Raw genomic sequence first — 15215 nt, 5'->3', positions numbered from 1 at the left:
TAAGAAAATACATAAACCAGCTGCCTCACCCCCTTAAGTGGAATGAAATCCTTTTTTCTATCCACATTTGGCTAATGGCCTAGAAATTAAAGATGCAGAATTGTGTCGCATTCACGAATATTTATGGTCCTGCGTGCGTGCATACAGTGTTCCCTCGTTTATCACGGGGGTTACATTCCTAAATTGTCCGCAATAAGTGAACTTCGCAAAGTAGATATTGACTTTTTTATTAATATATAATTTTTGTTTTGGGGAAGGATAACACCTCTATCTACACCATTACAACCCTCCCCCAGCCTCCCACACAGTTTCTAATAAATTCACTTATCAAATGCAAAAGGAAGCAAGGACTTATAACACACACGCACACACACATGCATGCATATGCATATGCGCACTCACGCGCACGCACACACGCACGCACACACACACACACACACACACACACACACACACACACACAGGTTTGTTGGGGAGAAGAGCTGACAGTGTCTGATTAAGACTTTGGTTGATGGTCCCTTGAAGTGAGAACTTTTAGTTTTAGTTATTTCATACTTAGAGTCTCACAACGAAACACACAAATTAGCAATGGTATTTAGGATTTTAGTGAACAATGACAATCTTACATCATGCACAACTTGCCCACCAAGAGCCCACACAACCATGCATTACATGCATTTTGGTGCCCACTATTTGGACTCTTATTCGGGATTTAAGAGTAAGCAGTGAATACTTACTAGTTTATCAATGTGCTGTTGTAGTTCGGTGATTCTTTCTACGAGACGGTCATAGCTCCCCTTCAGCTTATGCATCTTCTGGTCTGCACGGGTTTTTACTGACACTAGGATCCCTGCAATAGATTTAATCATCACATAAATAACTAGAATGTGCAATTTCTGGAGAAATTGCGTGTGAAGGCGAAATGTATGAATAACTTCTTCGGGGAATGTAAGTGGGAAGTTGTGGAATAGGTAGAAAAATGATGAACAGTTGAAAGTTGGAATGGGTTGAATCGGTTGAAAAATGTAGAAATGAGAAGGGAAAAAGGAATTGGGTGTGAATTTCAAAATAAAAGATGTGAAGTTTTTGGTAAGTGGGAAGTTGTGGAATAGGTAGAAAAATGATGAACAGTTGAAAGTTGGAATGGGTTGAATCGGTTGAAAAATGTAGAAATGAGAAGGGAAAAAGGAATTGGGTGTGAATTTCAAAATAAAAGATGTGAAGTTTTTGGGAAGTTGTGGAATAGGTAGAAAAATGATGAACAGTTGAAAGTTGGAATGGGTTGAATCGGTTGAAAAATGTAGAAATGAGAAGGGAAAAAGGAATTGGGTGTGAATTTCAAAATAAAAGATGTGAAGTTTTTGGTAAGTTGTGGAATAGGTAGAAAAATGATGAACAGTTGAAAGTTGGAATGGGTTGAATCGGTTGAAAAATGTAGACATTAGAGTAGAAAAACGGAATTTTAGAGAATTTTGGTTGAATTTCAAAATAAAAGATGTGAAGTTTTTGGTAAGTGGGAAGTTGTGGAATAGGTAGGCAAAAGATGAACAGTTGAAAGTTGGAATGGGTTGAATCGGTTGAAAAATGTAGAAATGAGATGGGGAAAAGGAATTGGGTGTGAATTTCAAAATAAAAGATGTGAAGTTTTTGGTAAGTGGGAAGTTGTGGAATAGGTAGAAAAATGATGAACAGTTGAAAGTTGGAATGGGTTGAATCGGTTGAAAAATGTAGAAATGAGAAGGGAAAAAGGAATTGGGTGTGAATTTCAAAATAAAAGATGTGAAGTTTTTGGGAAGTTGTGGAATAGGTAGAAAAATGATGAACAGTTGAAAGTTGGAATGGGTTGAATCGGTTGAAAAATGTAGAAATGAGAAGGGAAAAAGGAAATATTGGAGAATTGGGTGTGAATTTCAAAATAAAAGATGTGAAGTTTTTGGTAAGTGGGAAGTTGTGGAATAGGTAGGCAAAAGATGAACAGTTGAAAGTTGGAATGGGTTGAATCGGTTGAAAAATGTAGAAATGAGAGGTGAAAAATGTGAAATGTCGAATGTCCCATTAAGAATGAATGGGGAAAATTTGTCGGAATTTTGGGAATTCTGCGAAAACGGAAGATTTTCGGAACGAGAAAAATGGAAGCCACCCTTTCCTGAATATTTGGAATACGTGAAAAGTGGAATGGAGTGAATCGGATGAATTTTGTGGAAGAAGAAGCGGGACAAAAAAGTGAGGAGAATAAAATAGAATAATAATAATAAAGTAAATGGAGTAGAATAACATATGTGTGAAGGCCATCGCCTTCACACAATAAGATATACTGTATTATTATATAGTATTTTGTTGTTATTAAAATGAGGATAGGTCATTACAGTTCTTCAACATAATGTTGCAGCTGCAAGGTTAACTAAAATACATTTGTGTTGCCCCGGCAGGGCACACTGGGACTCTTTTTCAGCCCTTGAGTTTCAAGGATTTTATATTATTGTGTGAAGGCGAATTATTATGTTATTCTACTCCATTCACTTTATTGTGTGAAGGCGAAGGCCTTCACACATATGTTATTCTACTCCTTTCACTTTATTATTATTATTCTCTTTTATTCTCCACACTTTTTTGTCCCGCTTCTTCTTCCACATAATTCATCCGATTCACTCCATTCCACTTTTCACGTATTCCAAATATTCACGACATGAGCGCTTCCATTTTTCTCGTTCCGAAACTTTTCCGTTTTCGCAAAATTCCCAAAATTCCGACGAATTTTTCCCCATTCATTCTTAATGGCACATTCAACATTTCACATTTACGTCGTTCCAATTTGAAATTCACATCATTCGGCACATTCTAATCACATTCGGAAAGATTCTCGACATTCCCAAAATTCCCAAATTCAAAAGTTTCGACAAAATTTCGACAAAATTTCACAAGATTTCGTTTTTCACCTCTCATTTCTACATTTTTCAACCGATTCAACCCATTCCAACTTTCAACCTTTTGCCTACCTATTCCACAACTTCCCACTTACCAAAAATTCCGAATTTGAAATTCAACCAAATTCTCCAAAATTTCGTTTTTCTACTCTAATTTCTACATTTTTCAACCGATTCAACCCATTCCAACTTTCAACCTTTTGCCTACCTATTCCACAACTTCCCACTTACCAAAAATTCCAAATTTGAAATTCAACCAAATTCTCCAAAATTTCGTTTTTCTACTCTAATTTCTACATTTTTCAACCGATTCAACCCATTCCAACTTTCAACCTTTTGCCTACCTATTCCACAACTTCCCACTTACCAAAAATTCCAAATTTGAAATTCAACCAAATTCTCCAAAATTTCGTTTTTCTACTCTAATTTCTACATTTTTCAACCGATTCAACCCATTCCAACTTTCAACCTTTTGCCTACCTATTCCACAACTTCCCACTTACCAAAAATTCAAAATTTGAAATTCAACCAAATTCTCCAAAATTTCTACATTTCTCAAGTAATTCAACACGTTTCAACGTCATTCGGCAGCATTCCCCGAAGAAGTTATTCATACATTTCGCCTTCACACGCAATTTCTCCAGAAATTGCACATTCTAGTTATTATATTTTATTCTCCACACTTTTTTGACACGCTTCTTCTTCCACATAATTCATCCGATTCACTCCATTCCACTTTTCACGTATTCCAAATATTCACGACATGAGCGCTTCCATTTTTCTCGTTCCGAAAACTTTCCGTTTTCGCAAAATTCCCCAAATTCCGACAAATCTTTCCCCATTCATTCTTAATGGCACGTTCGACATTTCACATTTACGTCGTTCCAATTTGAAATTCACATCATTCAGCACATTCTAATCACATTCGGAAAGATTCTCGACATTCCCAACATTCCCAAATTCAAAAATTTCGACAAATTTTCACAAAATTCCGTTTTTCACCTCTAATTTCTACATTTTTCAACCGATTCAACCCATTCCAACTTTCAACCTTTTGCCTACCTATTCCACAACTTCCCACTTACCAAAAATTCCAAATTTGAAATTCAACCAAATTCTCCAAAATTTCGTTTTTCTACTCTAATTTCTACATTTTTCAACCGATTCAACCCATTCCAACTTCCAACCTTTTGCCTACCTATTCCACAACTTCCCACTTACCAAAAATTCCAAATTTGAAATTCAACCAAATTCTCCAAAATTTCGTTTTTCTACTCTAATTTCTACATTTTTCAACCGATTCAACCCATTCCAACTTTCAACCTTTTGCCTACCTATTCCACAACTTCCCACTTACCAAAAATTCAAAATTTGAAATTCAACCAAATTCTCCAAAATTTCGTTTTTCTACTCTAATTTCTACATTTTTCAACCGATTCAACCCATTCCAACTTTCAACCTTTTGCCTACCTATTCCACAACTTCCCACTTACCAAAAATTCCAAATTTGAAATTCAACCAAATTCTCCAAAATTTCGTTTTTCTACTCTAATTTCTACATTTTCCAACCGATTCAACCCATTCCAACTTTCAACCTTTTGCCTACCTATTCCACAACTTCCCACTTACCAAAAATTCCAAATTTGAAATTCAACCAAATTCTCCAAAATTTCGTTTTTCTACTCTAATTTCTACATTTCTCAAGTAATTCAACACGTTTCTACATCATTCGGCAGCATTCCCCGAAGAAGTTATTCATACATTTCGCCTTCACACGCAATTTCTCCAGAAATTGCAAATTCTAGTTATTATTATTATTATTATTAATGCAGTAGAATGATATCACCGCTTTTCTATAGAAGTTTTACCCTTATTAATGTATCAATCTGAAATAGTTCAACATTCCCTTTAGGAATATTTTATTTGAATTATGAGGGCATAAATAGTTAAAAGGTCAAAACAAAAACAAAAATGGACCAAAACGCAAGTGGACCGTATTTTTGGCACCAAAAGGCGCACTGGATTATAAGTTTTTTTAAGGTAAAACCTGCTCAATTTGTCTGAATAAAGGAATACAATGGCTATGATCAAATTGACTGCGCGTTATGACATCAACCTGGGAATAAATTATCAAATGACGCAAATGAAGCTATTGACCCAGACAGTCATTACCGTATTTTTCGCACCATAAGGCGCACTGGATTATAAGGCGCACCCTCATTGAATTTTTTATTTTAGAAATTATTTCATATATAGGGCGCACCGGATTAAAAGGCGCGTAAAATAGAAGCTATACTGCAACAAAGGTTGACTAGGGTCTAGCCCAGGGGTGGGCAAACTTTTTGACTCGCGGGCCGAACTGGGTTCTAAATTTGGACCGGAGGGCCGAACCAGGAGCAGATGGACGTAATGTTTGTGTGAAGTAATATAAGCGACCTGTAAAGGTCATTGCATAAAAGATTTTGGCCTTTAGTAGGTAGTAAAGCATGGATATTCCAAACAAGTTTTTTGAAAACAAATGCATTTATTAACAGCATTAAAAAAAATAATAATTCACTAAAAAACTTATCAGTGATTCTCATAAAATACGACACTGTTATTATGAATAACAGTCTCCATCACTTCAGTGCCTGCAGGTCAGATTAATGAAAGATGTTTATCTTATGAGATCACATCAAACGGTAAACATTCTGACCAAATATATCATCTTGAAGAATCGGTGAAAGCATACATCCAAATAAAGTAATCAAAACGGCAACACGGGGAGGGGTATCTGAAAATCAGAGCAGAGTTTTAACTCACAAACACCTGATAACAGAGGTGAGGAAACGGGAAACACTTCCTTAAAGTAAGCCTTAAGAACTTTACAGGTTAAGATTAGTCGCAAACAGGTGGTGCATCAATGTCCTTGAGCATCCTGCATTGTTTGAAAATGAGAATGGTCGCTAGTTTCAATCCCTGCTATGTGTACAAATCATATTCAAAATGCATTATTTTACAACAAACTTGAGAGCCTCCCCTTCATTTTCAGTGGGAACAGTATTGTTGGTCTCCCTTTTTTGCTAGTGCATCATAGTCTGGAGTAAAATTTGTTGTGGCAATTCTTAGGAGAGATCCGTTTACCTCGATCTGTGACGGGTTGATGTGGCTGAACGTCACGTCGCGTACGTCGAGCCAAATCGGCCACTCTTTTAACATTCGGCACTCACTTCTTTTCTTCGGGCCACTCATTTTAATGGAAGGATTCCAGGGGAAGGTTTGTGGGTGGCTTTAGCGTAAAACTGTATCTGAAAGCTCAGCGAGCGAATTACAAGAATGCTGTCGTCACAGCCCACGCTCTAAATTCGGGACTGATACAAATAGAGCGCGAGTGCGCCATGTCCGTACTACTGAGTACGTACGTACACGCACTTGTGAGTGTGCACCGAGCTTTCTGACACGGCTTCCGGTAGTAAATGCGCAGGCGAGCGGTTCCCCATCTACTGGAGAAACGCAGTCATTGCAGGCAAAATGACAAAAAAAAGTTTAATACAATTAATTCAGGGTTGGCGGGCCGGATTAAACGGTCCCGTGGGCCGGATGTGGCCCGCGGGCCGTAGTTTGCCCACCCCTGGTCTAGCCAATAACCAATGAGCCCTCTGTAAACAATCGCGTTTCTCAAACCATCTCCTATAAAATGATCGGAACTGACTAAAGTTCGATCTAACACATTGGTACTGCTTACCTATGTTTCCCTTCCATATCAATCCGTAAATTTACTCGAAACATTAACGGAGCAGCCTATTTTTAAATGAAATAGCCTCGCGGGTACAACAGCTATTCGGTGACGCCCCCTGACTACAGTTGCCGTAATGTTGGGAAGCGATGCGACCTTGTAATTTACTGGTCGTACTAAAACGTACTGAAACATTTTGGCAGAGCACTGTGTACAACCAGTATGGATCAACAAAGGTTGACTAGGGTCTAGCCAATAACCAATGAGCCCTCTGTAAACAATCGCGTTTCTCAAACCATCTCCTATAAAATGATCGGAACTGACTAAAGTTCGATCTAACACATTGGTACTGCTTACCTATGTTTCCCTTCCATATCAATCCGTAAATTTACTCGAAACATTAACGGAGCAGCCTATTTTTAAATGAAATAGCCTCGCGGGTACAACAGCTATTCGGTGACGCCCCCTGACTACAGTTGCCGTAATGTTGGGAAGCGATGCGACCTTGTAATTTACTAGTCGTACTAAAACGTACTGAAACATTTTGGCAGAGCACTGTGTACAACCAGTATGGATCAACAAATTCATCAATTGATCCATATATAAGGCGCACTGGACTATAAGGCGCACTGTCGGCTTTTGAGAAAATTTTAGGTTTTTAGGTGCGCCTTATAGTCCGGAAAATACGGTAATTGCTTGCACAGTGCTCCTTGAGATGTTTAAAGCTTGGGAAATCTTTTTGGATCCAAATCCGGCTTTAAACCTCTCCACAACAGTATCTCAGACCTGCCTGGTGTGTTCCTTTGTCTTCATGGTTCTCTCTGCGCTTTAAACAGAACCCTGAGACTATCAAAGAGCAGGTGCATTTATACGGAGACTTGATTACACACAGGTGCATTCTATTTATCATCATCAGTCATTTAGGACAACATTGGATCATTCAAAGATCCTCACTGAACTTCTGGAGTGAGTTTGCTGCACTGAAAGTAAAGGGGCCGAATAATATTGCACGCCCCACTTTTCAGTTTTTTATTTGTTAAAAAAGTTTAAATTATCCAATAAATTTCGTTCCACTTCACGATTGTGTCCCACTTGTTGTTGATTCTTGACAAAAAATTAAAATTTTATATCTTTATGTTTGAAGCCTGAAATGTGGCGAAATGTTGAAAGGTTCAAGGGGGCCGAATACTTTCGCAAGGCACTGTATATATATATATATATATATATATAGTGTGAGAATAGTACACTATTCACCAAGAAGGCTGACGAATTCTATATATACAATACTAACAAAATAAATGAAAACAAACAATCAGAAGGTTGCAGTGAGTTTTGTTTTGATTTTAACTTAATATTACCATAACAATTTAAACCTAATAGTAGGCTCTAATGTTGAAGTCAGTCATGTGCTTGCAACTCAATGACTTGGTTCAGCCCCCCAATTTTTTGCAACTAATCAGAAATTAAACAACCTGTTTTGTTTCACGTGTTTATAGCTTGTGACGAATCTGCAGACAGGAACACCAAATTATTAGACTGACATTGCCCTAATGGCCATAGCTGGAATCCGGAGCCAGGTAATACATAGCTGGAATCCGGACCCAGAGCTGTTCATGGCAAAATGACACAAGCAATAAAGTTGTCGGTCAGTGCAAAATAACCACTGCCCAGATTTAAAATTGGTCTTAAAGAATGGGCAGGTTTGGGTACAATTCTGACATTTTCAGTTGGGGTGTACTCACTTTTGTTTCCAGCATTTTACACATTCATTGTTGTATTTTGAGCTACTTTGAAGTAACAATACATTTACTTTGCTATCCAAGCTCTACAGTGACTACTTAATATTGTCTCAAAGTGTAATTTCTTCAGTGTTGTCCCATGACAAGATATAATTAAAACATTGCAGAAATGAGAGGAGTGTACTCACTTTTGTGAGATACTGCAGATTTAAGTAACTAGCAAAAGTACCAGGAATTAGGTACTTCATCTGCAGGAAGTACAGCAGTTATGGTACAATTGACGCTAATAATCTTCTAGATTACAGGGATGAGAATCTTCCGCGGATTGCCGTGTTTTTTTCCGTTGGGAGCAGGGCCGGCTCTACGCTGGGGCAAGAGGGGGCAACGCCCCCTCAAACAGATGTCCTGCCCCCTCGAATCAAACTTTTAGAAGTGAAAAATCCGCTGATAGAAACACACGTTAATCCGCCCCCTCTCTTCTCTCATGTCGGTGCAGTGTGTGTCCTCCCTCACACAGCCTGCTGTCAGGAGTCCGCGCCCCTCCGTAAACATCCAATCACTGTGAGTATGCAAATGAGGCAAGACTCAGCCAGAGAGTGTCAAGTTACAGTCAGCGCGGTAGGAGTTGGAAGAGGCAGTAAAAACGCCACTAAACTCGTCGTAGCGACCCGTGATATAACTAATGATTAACAACAACTCAAATAATAGTTAATATAACATTCATATATATATATTTGTGCAGTCAAATGGGAAATAGTCTGCTGTTTTTTTACCCACTGGGAGCGTTTCTCAAGTCACAAGCACATCTGTACACTGCATCTAACAGACTGAGGACAAATGAGCGGTGTCTGGCGGACCCCTACGTGTAGCCCCGCCCCTCTGCACAGTTTTGTTTCAAACTGCTCAGGGAAATAATTTTTAAAAAAGAATTCAGTAGATAAATAAAGAAGATGTTTTTCTCAAAACGTCACTTTGCACTCCACCATTCAGCTGCTCACAAAGAGAGAGTTAATGCTACGAGATGCATCCTTTTTTCAGAGCATTTAAAACAAGTGTTGCTCCTCTTGCATGTACTGAAAGCAGTAGCAGTAATGCTGTTGAAATCTGGATGAATGGTATTTTTATTTTACTTTTCATTTATTTATTTCATTTATTTTTCAGTTCCCCCCCCTGAGGGATTGCCACCTTATTGTGGTCAGGGGGTTTGCTTGCCTCAGTGACCCTAAGAGCTATACCAGCAGAAGCTTTAGTCTTCAGGTGGGACACCTAAGCTGGACAGGTCTTAGTGTAGAGGCCTGACAGAGTGCAATCCACTTCTCCAGGTTGAGATCTGGGCAGACAGCTAACAACTGCCGTGATGAAAACACAAACTGTGATAAAAATGTGTAACAAAAAAAAAACAAAAACAAAAAAAAACATGCCCCCTTCACATTTCTGACTGCCCCCTCTTATGTGCATTCCTAGAACCGGCCCTGGTTGGGAGTATCATTTATGTGAATTGTGTAGATCCGTTGAGAATTTTTTTTTCATATGTGTGTGTGTGGGGGGGGGGACAAGTCGAACGGGATCAGGAACTGCTTCAGATGGGCATGGCTCGCGAACAGCGTCATTTTACAACTCGGAACACAAAGACGCTCTTAAAGCAATGGGACAGTGAACGCCCGGCGCGCTGCGGTTGCGCGATCGGACAAAATTAAGCTCCCTGCGCACTGAGGTCCACTTCAATTTTGGAAAGTACATCAGGACTTTAAAAATATTTTCGAAATTTCAGCGACGGCTCTGTTACAATAATGCGATCAGCGCGGTGCAGTTGCGCGGTCGGCGACGCGCTACGTTTGCGCGTTCGGCGGTGCGCTGCAGTCGCGCGATCGGACAAAATTAAGATCCCTGCGCACTTAGATCCACTTGAATTTTGGAAAGTACATCAGGAGTTAAAAAATATTTTCGAAATTTCAGCGACGCTCTGTCACAATAATGCAACCAGCGTGGTGCAGTTGCGCGGTCGGCGACACGCTACGGTTGCGCGTTCGGCGGTGCGCTGCGATTGCGCAATCGGACAAAATTGCGCAAATGAAAAAATGCTTAAAAAAGTCTTGGAACGGATTAAAAGATTTTCCATTATTTGTAATGGGAAAAATAGATTCGGAATTCGACCGATTCGCTTCTCGAACCGCCTTCTGGAATGGATTGTGGTCGAAAACCGAGGCTTGACTGTATTATATTCACCTTGGTAGCCCACCAAGCAGGAATATTTTTTCAACAAAACTGTTGAAATTGAGTGATGAAATTAATGGTTTTGGGGTTGCTATACTGCCAAAATCCAGGAGTTTCCAGGGAGCTTGTCCCCCTGAGCCCCCTCCGGGGCGTTGCCCCTGGCCCCCTGCGGGCCTGTGTGCCCTGTGGCCCCTGATAGGGGCCTGTGGCCTTTGGCCCCCCCAGTGAGGCATGCGGCCCCCAGACCCCGGCTACTTTTCAGTGGTTTTTTTTCATTTGCCGTTCTCATCCCTGAGATTATGATTGCAATAAGGGAAAAGAAAGCAATATTATATACAGCACCTTTCAAATATTTGTTTAGTAGTTTGTGTTGCTGTACCTGTCATGCTACTGAAGTTCTTCCAATCATCTTACATTCAATATTTCTACATCGCTGTTTTACTCACCATTGATGATTCTAGCCACCCTCCAGAGACGCAGCAGGATAAGTAGACCCATTCCATCAAATACATCATCATGGAAGATGAAGACTATGTCCAGCACAAAAGACAGCATCACCACCAACGCATCAAACACCTCGAACTTATGTTGGAAGAACTCAAGGCGATATGCGAACAGTTTGCCGGCTATCTCCACCATGAAGAATGTAAGAAGTGCCAGGCTGAGGTAGTGAAACACCTGCCAAAGTGAGTTATTGATAACAATTAATTATTGTCTGGATACTAGTAGAGTTTAGGTACAGTGAGAAAAATAATTATTTGATCTGTGAATCTTGTAAGTGTGCCAACTTTGAAATCAATGAAACATTTATACTTTTATGGTCCTGTATGATACCTATATATCTTAATAGGGAGTCAGATTCTGAAATATAAACTTGGGGGGGCTTTAGGGAAGTTACAAATTAGAGTCAGTAGGGATGTATTCAACTTTAAAGATCTTATCTATTTTCTTTATAATTTAAGGCTCTTGCATGACAACTCAAAGGTTCAGCTCAGTTTTATTGGATTAAGGTCTGGGTAAGTCACTGTTTTGCATTTGATTCTTCTTGACCCACTCCTCCGTTGCCTTGGCCATTTATTTTTCCTATCTATGGAGTTGGATTGGGGTCAAAAGTTTTGTACTTGAATTAATAAAACTTGACATTGAAAATAAATGTGTTGGGCTTGAATATTGAAAAATCTAACAAAGTACATTGATCCCTCATTTATTGGTGATAATTGGTTCAGAGAGCCCCCCTCCCCCCGCAATAGGTGAAAATCCACGATGTGGACTCAATATTTCTATAAAGAATTATAAAAGTCAAGACTTTTATAATTTCTTATTCATTATATTTCAGTTTTCTAAACATTTTATTGTATTTTGTATTTGTATTTTTAACCCTTTATTGTATTTTTAAACACTTTTTAAACATTTTAAAGTTAAACTGACTTTAATAAACATTCTTTAGGGCTTCACTAAAACTCCCAAAGTCACAAAAAATACGACCGTAAACGTGTCACGGCTCCGCTCTGCTATCGCCGTGCTGGCCGGGTGACACGCCTCCGTGGATAAGCGCGAGGGCGCGCATATCCAATGCAGAGCTGCCAGGCCTCAGTATGTGCGCTTGGGAGACTGAGTCAGGCATGATGAGGAGCAGCGTGGGAGGACCGTAGGGAGTGGTGCCTCTCCCTTCCTGTTCCCCCTGTACACCTCTGACTTCCAATACAGCTCTGAGTTCTGCCATGTGCAGACATTTGCGGACGATACTGCTATTGTTGGCTGTATCAGAGATGGACGAGAGGAGGAGTACAGAGGCCTAGTCCGGCGCTTTGCTGATTGGTGTGGCTCCAACCACCTGCACCTCAACACCGTCAAGTCCAAGGAGGCCCAGGCCTGGTCCTGAGCCTGTGACTATTAAGGGGGACTGTGTGAAGTGCAGTCCTGTAAATATCTTGGAGTGTTGTTGGACGACAAACTCGACAGGTCTGCTCATGTGGACGCTATATGTAAAAAAGGAAAATCCCGGCTGTACTTCCTCAGGCTGTTGGCATCCTTCGATGTCTGCAGGGTGATGCTGCGGATGTTTTATCGCTCTGTTGTGGCGAGCGCTCTATTCTTTGTGGCGTGCTGGGGGGAGGGGGGGACAAGAAGAGGAATGCCTCCCGCCTGGACAAACTAGTGAGGAAAGCGATTTCTGTCGTGGGCACGAAGCTACCTGATCTTGCGTCTGTGCGTGGAGCTGTTTATTGTGTATCCATCAATTATTAATCTATTTATTTAATACTAAGTTGTCTATCTGTTTATCTATCTGTGTGTTTCTGTATCCAACTGCTGGCTCCTGAATTCCCTCCCCCCCCTCAATAAAGTCTCGTGCTCTCTCTCTCCCTCCCTCCCTACCTACCTACCTACCTACCTACCCACCTAGTGCTGATCGTTGGCACCTGTGCCCTTGTTACCGGCTGATTAGGAGGTGTATTTAAATCCCTACAAGCCTGCATTGGTTTGTCTGCCTCGATACACGTATGCCTGCCACCTGGTTCTGTTATGCTACCTGATTCCCGTTTGCCTGATCCATTGTGTAGCGTGATGCCTCTTCCCTAATTCGCTGTGTAGCAAAAACCTGTTTCTAGATCTGCTCTGGACTCTGTTTGGCTCGACCTTCTGCCTGTCCCCGACCACGAGCTTGCCATGCCCGTCTGCTTCGATGATGCACGATACGCGCTCGCTGAGCGGCTCGTCAGCTTGCCTCGTCGTCCTGCTCTGCTGGCATTCCAGCCCTCCTTGTCTCCTTTAATCTTTCCCCAAATAAAGAGTCCCTGTTGCATTTGGTTGTCCTGCCTCGTTCATGACAAAAGGAAGCGCAAATCAGAGATGCTGCTGATTCTGCTGACGCGAAGTGGAAGAGTGGATACATAGCCTGACTGCGGGAGGCTGAGATAAAGCGTGGATAGAACTGCTTTTACAGCTCTTTTCTCCGGGAATTCCGGTTTCCTCCCACATTCCAAAAACATGCATGGTAGGCCGATTGAGCACTCCAAATTGCCCGTAGGTATGAGTGCTACTGTGGACAGAAAATGAATGGATGGTGGCGTGGGGGGCGTGGAATCACGAGTGACAGCTGAGCAAAAAGGCTTGGAACCTCGTCTCGTAACGGTGCCTTCAGGGATCGCAGGAAGTAAAACAAATGTAACTCAACATTGATGATATATGCCATATTTATGACATTGGCAGCTTTAGAATTCGTACCTGTGATAAACTTATACTTTAAATCCCATTTTTAAGCAGTTTTAAGCTGCGCACCAATTGTGGTATGAGAGTGATAAATTATACTCCGTTTTGCAGTTAAACAGCGACATTTCAAGTGCTATTTTGTCTGCTTTTCACATAGCATTTTGAAGGTAGCGGTAGTGTGTCATTTGGCCTACCATGGCAACCGGCTAATCAGGGTAACCCCGCTTGGATCCTCGCATGTTTTACCTGTGTGTTGCAAGCATAGGATCCAGCAGGTTTCCTAGATTGGCCATGAAAGCTACGGGCGCATTTTTGACAGCTCGATGCTCACGAGAACCTCGATGAGGTAGCTCGATGAGCAGAAGCTGTCAAAAGTGCCTGCAGCAACTATCCTTTTATTTTTCAGCATATGGAGTCATGGCCGACAAATTACGTTATCATTGCGAGCATATCTACCAAGGTAGACATTACATATTAACAAACGTTAACTTTTCATGTTAGCACGTGTTGAGTTACATTTGTTTTACTTTTTGCATTCCCAGAAGGCACTGTCACTAGAGGAGGTTCCAAGACTTTTTGTCGAGCTGTCAGTCGTGAATCCATTCCCCGCTCAGTTAGTATCACACCCCCCACGACACATTGTGGTCAAAAGTGTGAAACTCAAAAAAGATTTGAAACTGGAAAAAAAATCCGAACTGAGATAAAATATTTGAAATTGGAAAATAAAAGTGAATCAGGAAATATAAAACATGCAACTGATAAAAATAAGACCTCAAAATATAAATGTAAGTGAAAAGTGAAAATAGTTTATTCAAAATTATTTTCAAAAAACGTTTTATACAATTATTTTCATTTAAATACTTTGTTATATTTTTCAATATTCAAGCTTAACAGTATTTATCAAGTACAAAACTTGTTACCCCAATATTTACTCCATACCTATGACACTGAAAGCCAAATCAAAAACCAGTGGACAGAACTTCAGTGTTATGTCATATGGAAGGTCCTTGACCACAAAATTCAAAGTACATATATACAGTAAACCCTCGTTTATCGCGGAGAATTGGTTCCAAAACCACCCCGCGATAAGTGAAATACGCGAAGTAGGGTCACCCTCTCATCTGTACATTTTTTGTGTCAATAAATGTATATGCAACCATTTAAGTGCATGTTATTATTAGAACATTAAATAATAGCGTCAAACATGTAAATAAAACAATAATAGTATAAATAACACAGAAAATATTGTATAAATATTGAAAATATAAATATTATACGTGTTGTCAAATCCGCACTTATCAAATGTAAGCGACCAGCTCTCCGTTTAAAGGGTTAAAAACTCCTTTGTCCCCACGCCGCTCTAATGCTGCTCTCATGGGGAGCAATTTCAATTTTGAAATTCACACCAAATTT

At 40.2% G+C, this 15215-nt stretch overlaps 2 protein-coding genes across 3 annotated transcripts in view; one reads left to right on the top strand and one right to left on the bottom strand.

Moving 5' to 3' along the window:
* tctn1 (tectonic family member 1) overlaps positions 1 to 15215 on the top strand; it is a 1200810-nt gene that overhangs the window by 174229 nt on the left and 1011366 nt on the right. The gene's annotated exons all lie outside the window — the stretch shown is intronic.
* hvcn1 (hydrogen voltage-gated channel 1) overlaps positions 1 to 15215 on the bottom strand; it is a 49463-nt gene that overhangs the window by 7480 nt on the left and 26768 nt on the right. For both annotated transcript variants that reach the window (XM_037262893.1, XM_037262894.1), the window contains exons 6-7: positions 11039 to 11270; positions 738 to 850 (exon numbers count right to left, since the gene is read on the bottom strand). In XM_037262893.1, coding sequence (XP_037118788.1) covers positions 738 to 850; positions 11039 to 11270 — 345 coding nt within the window. The remainder of the gene's footprint in view (positions 1 to 737; positions 851 to 11038; positions 11271 to 15215) is intronic.

This window comes from Syngnathus acus, chromosome 10 (assembly GCF_901709675.1).
Source record: "Syngnathus acus chromosome 10, fSynAcu1.2, whole genome shotgun sequence".
Lineage (NCBI taxonomy): Eukaryota > Metazoa > Chordata > Actinopteri > Syngnathiformes > Syngnathidae > Syngnathus > Syngnathus acus.
The sequence above is the reverse complement of the archived record's forward strand: the minus strand, read 5'-3'. Positions and strand labels throughout refer to the sequence as shown.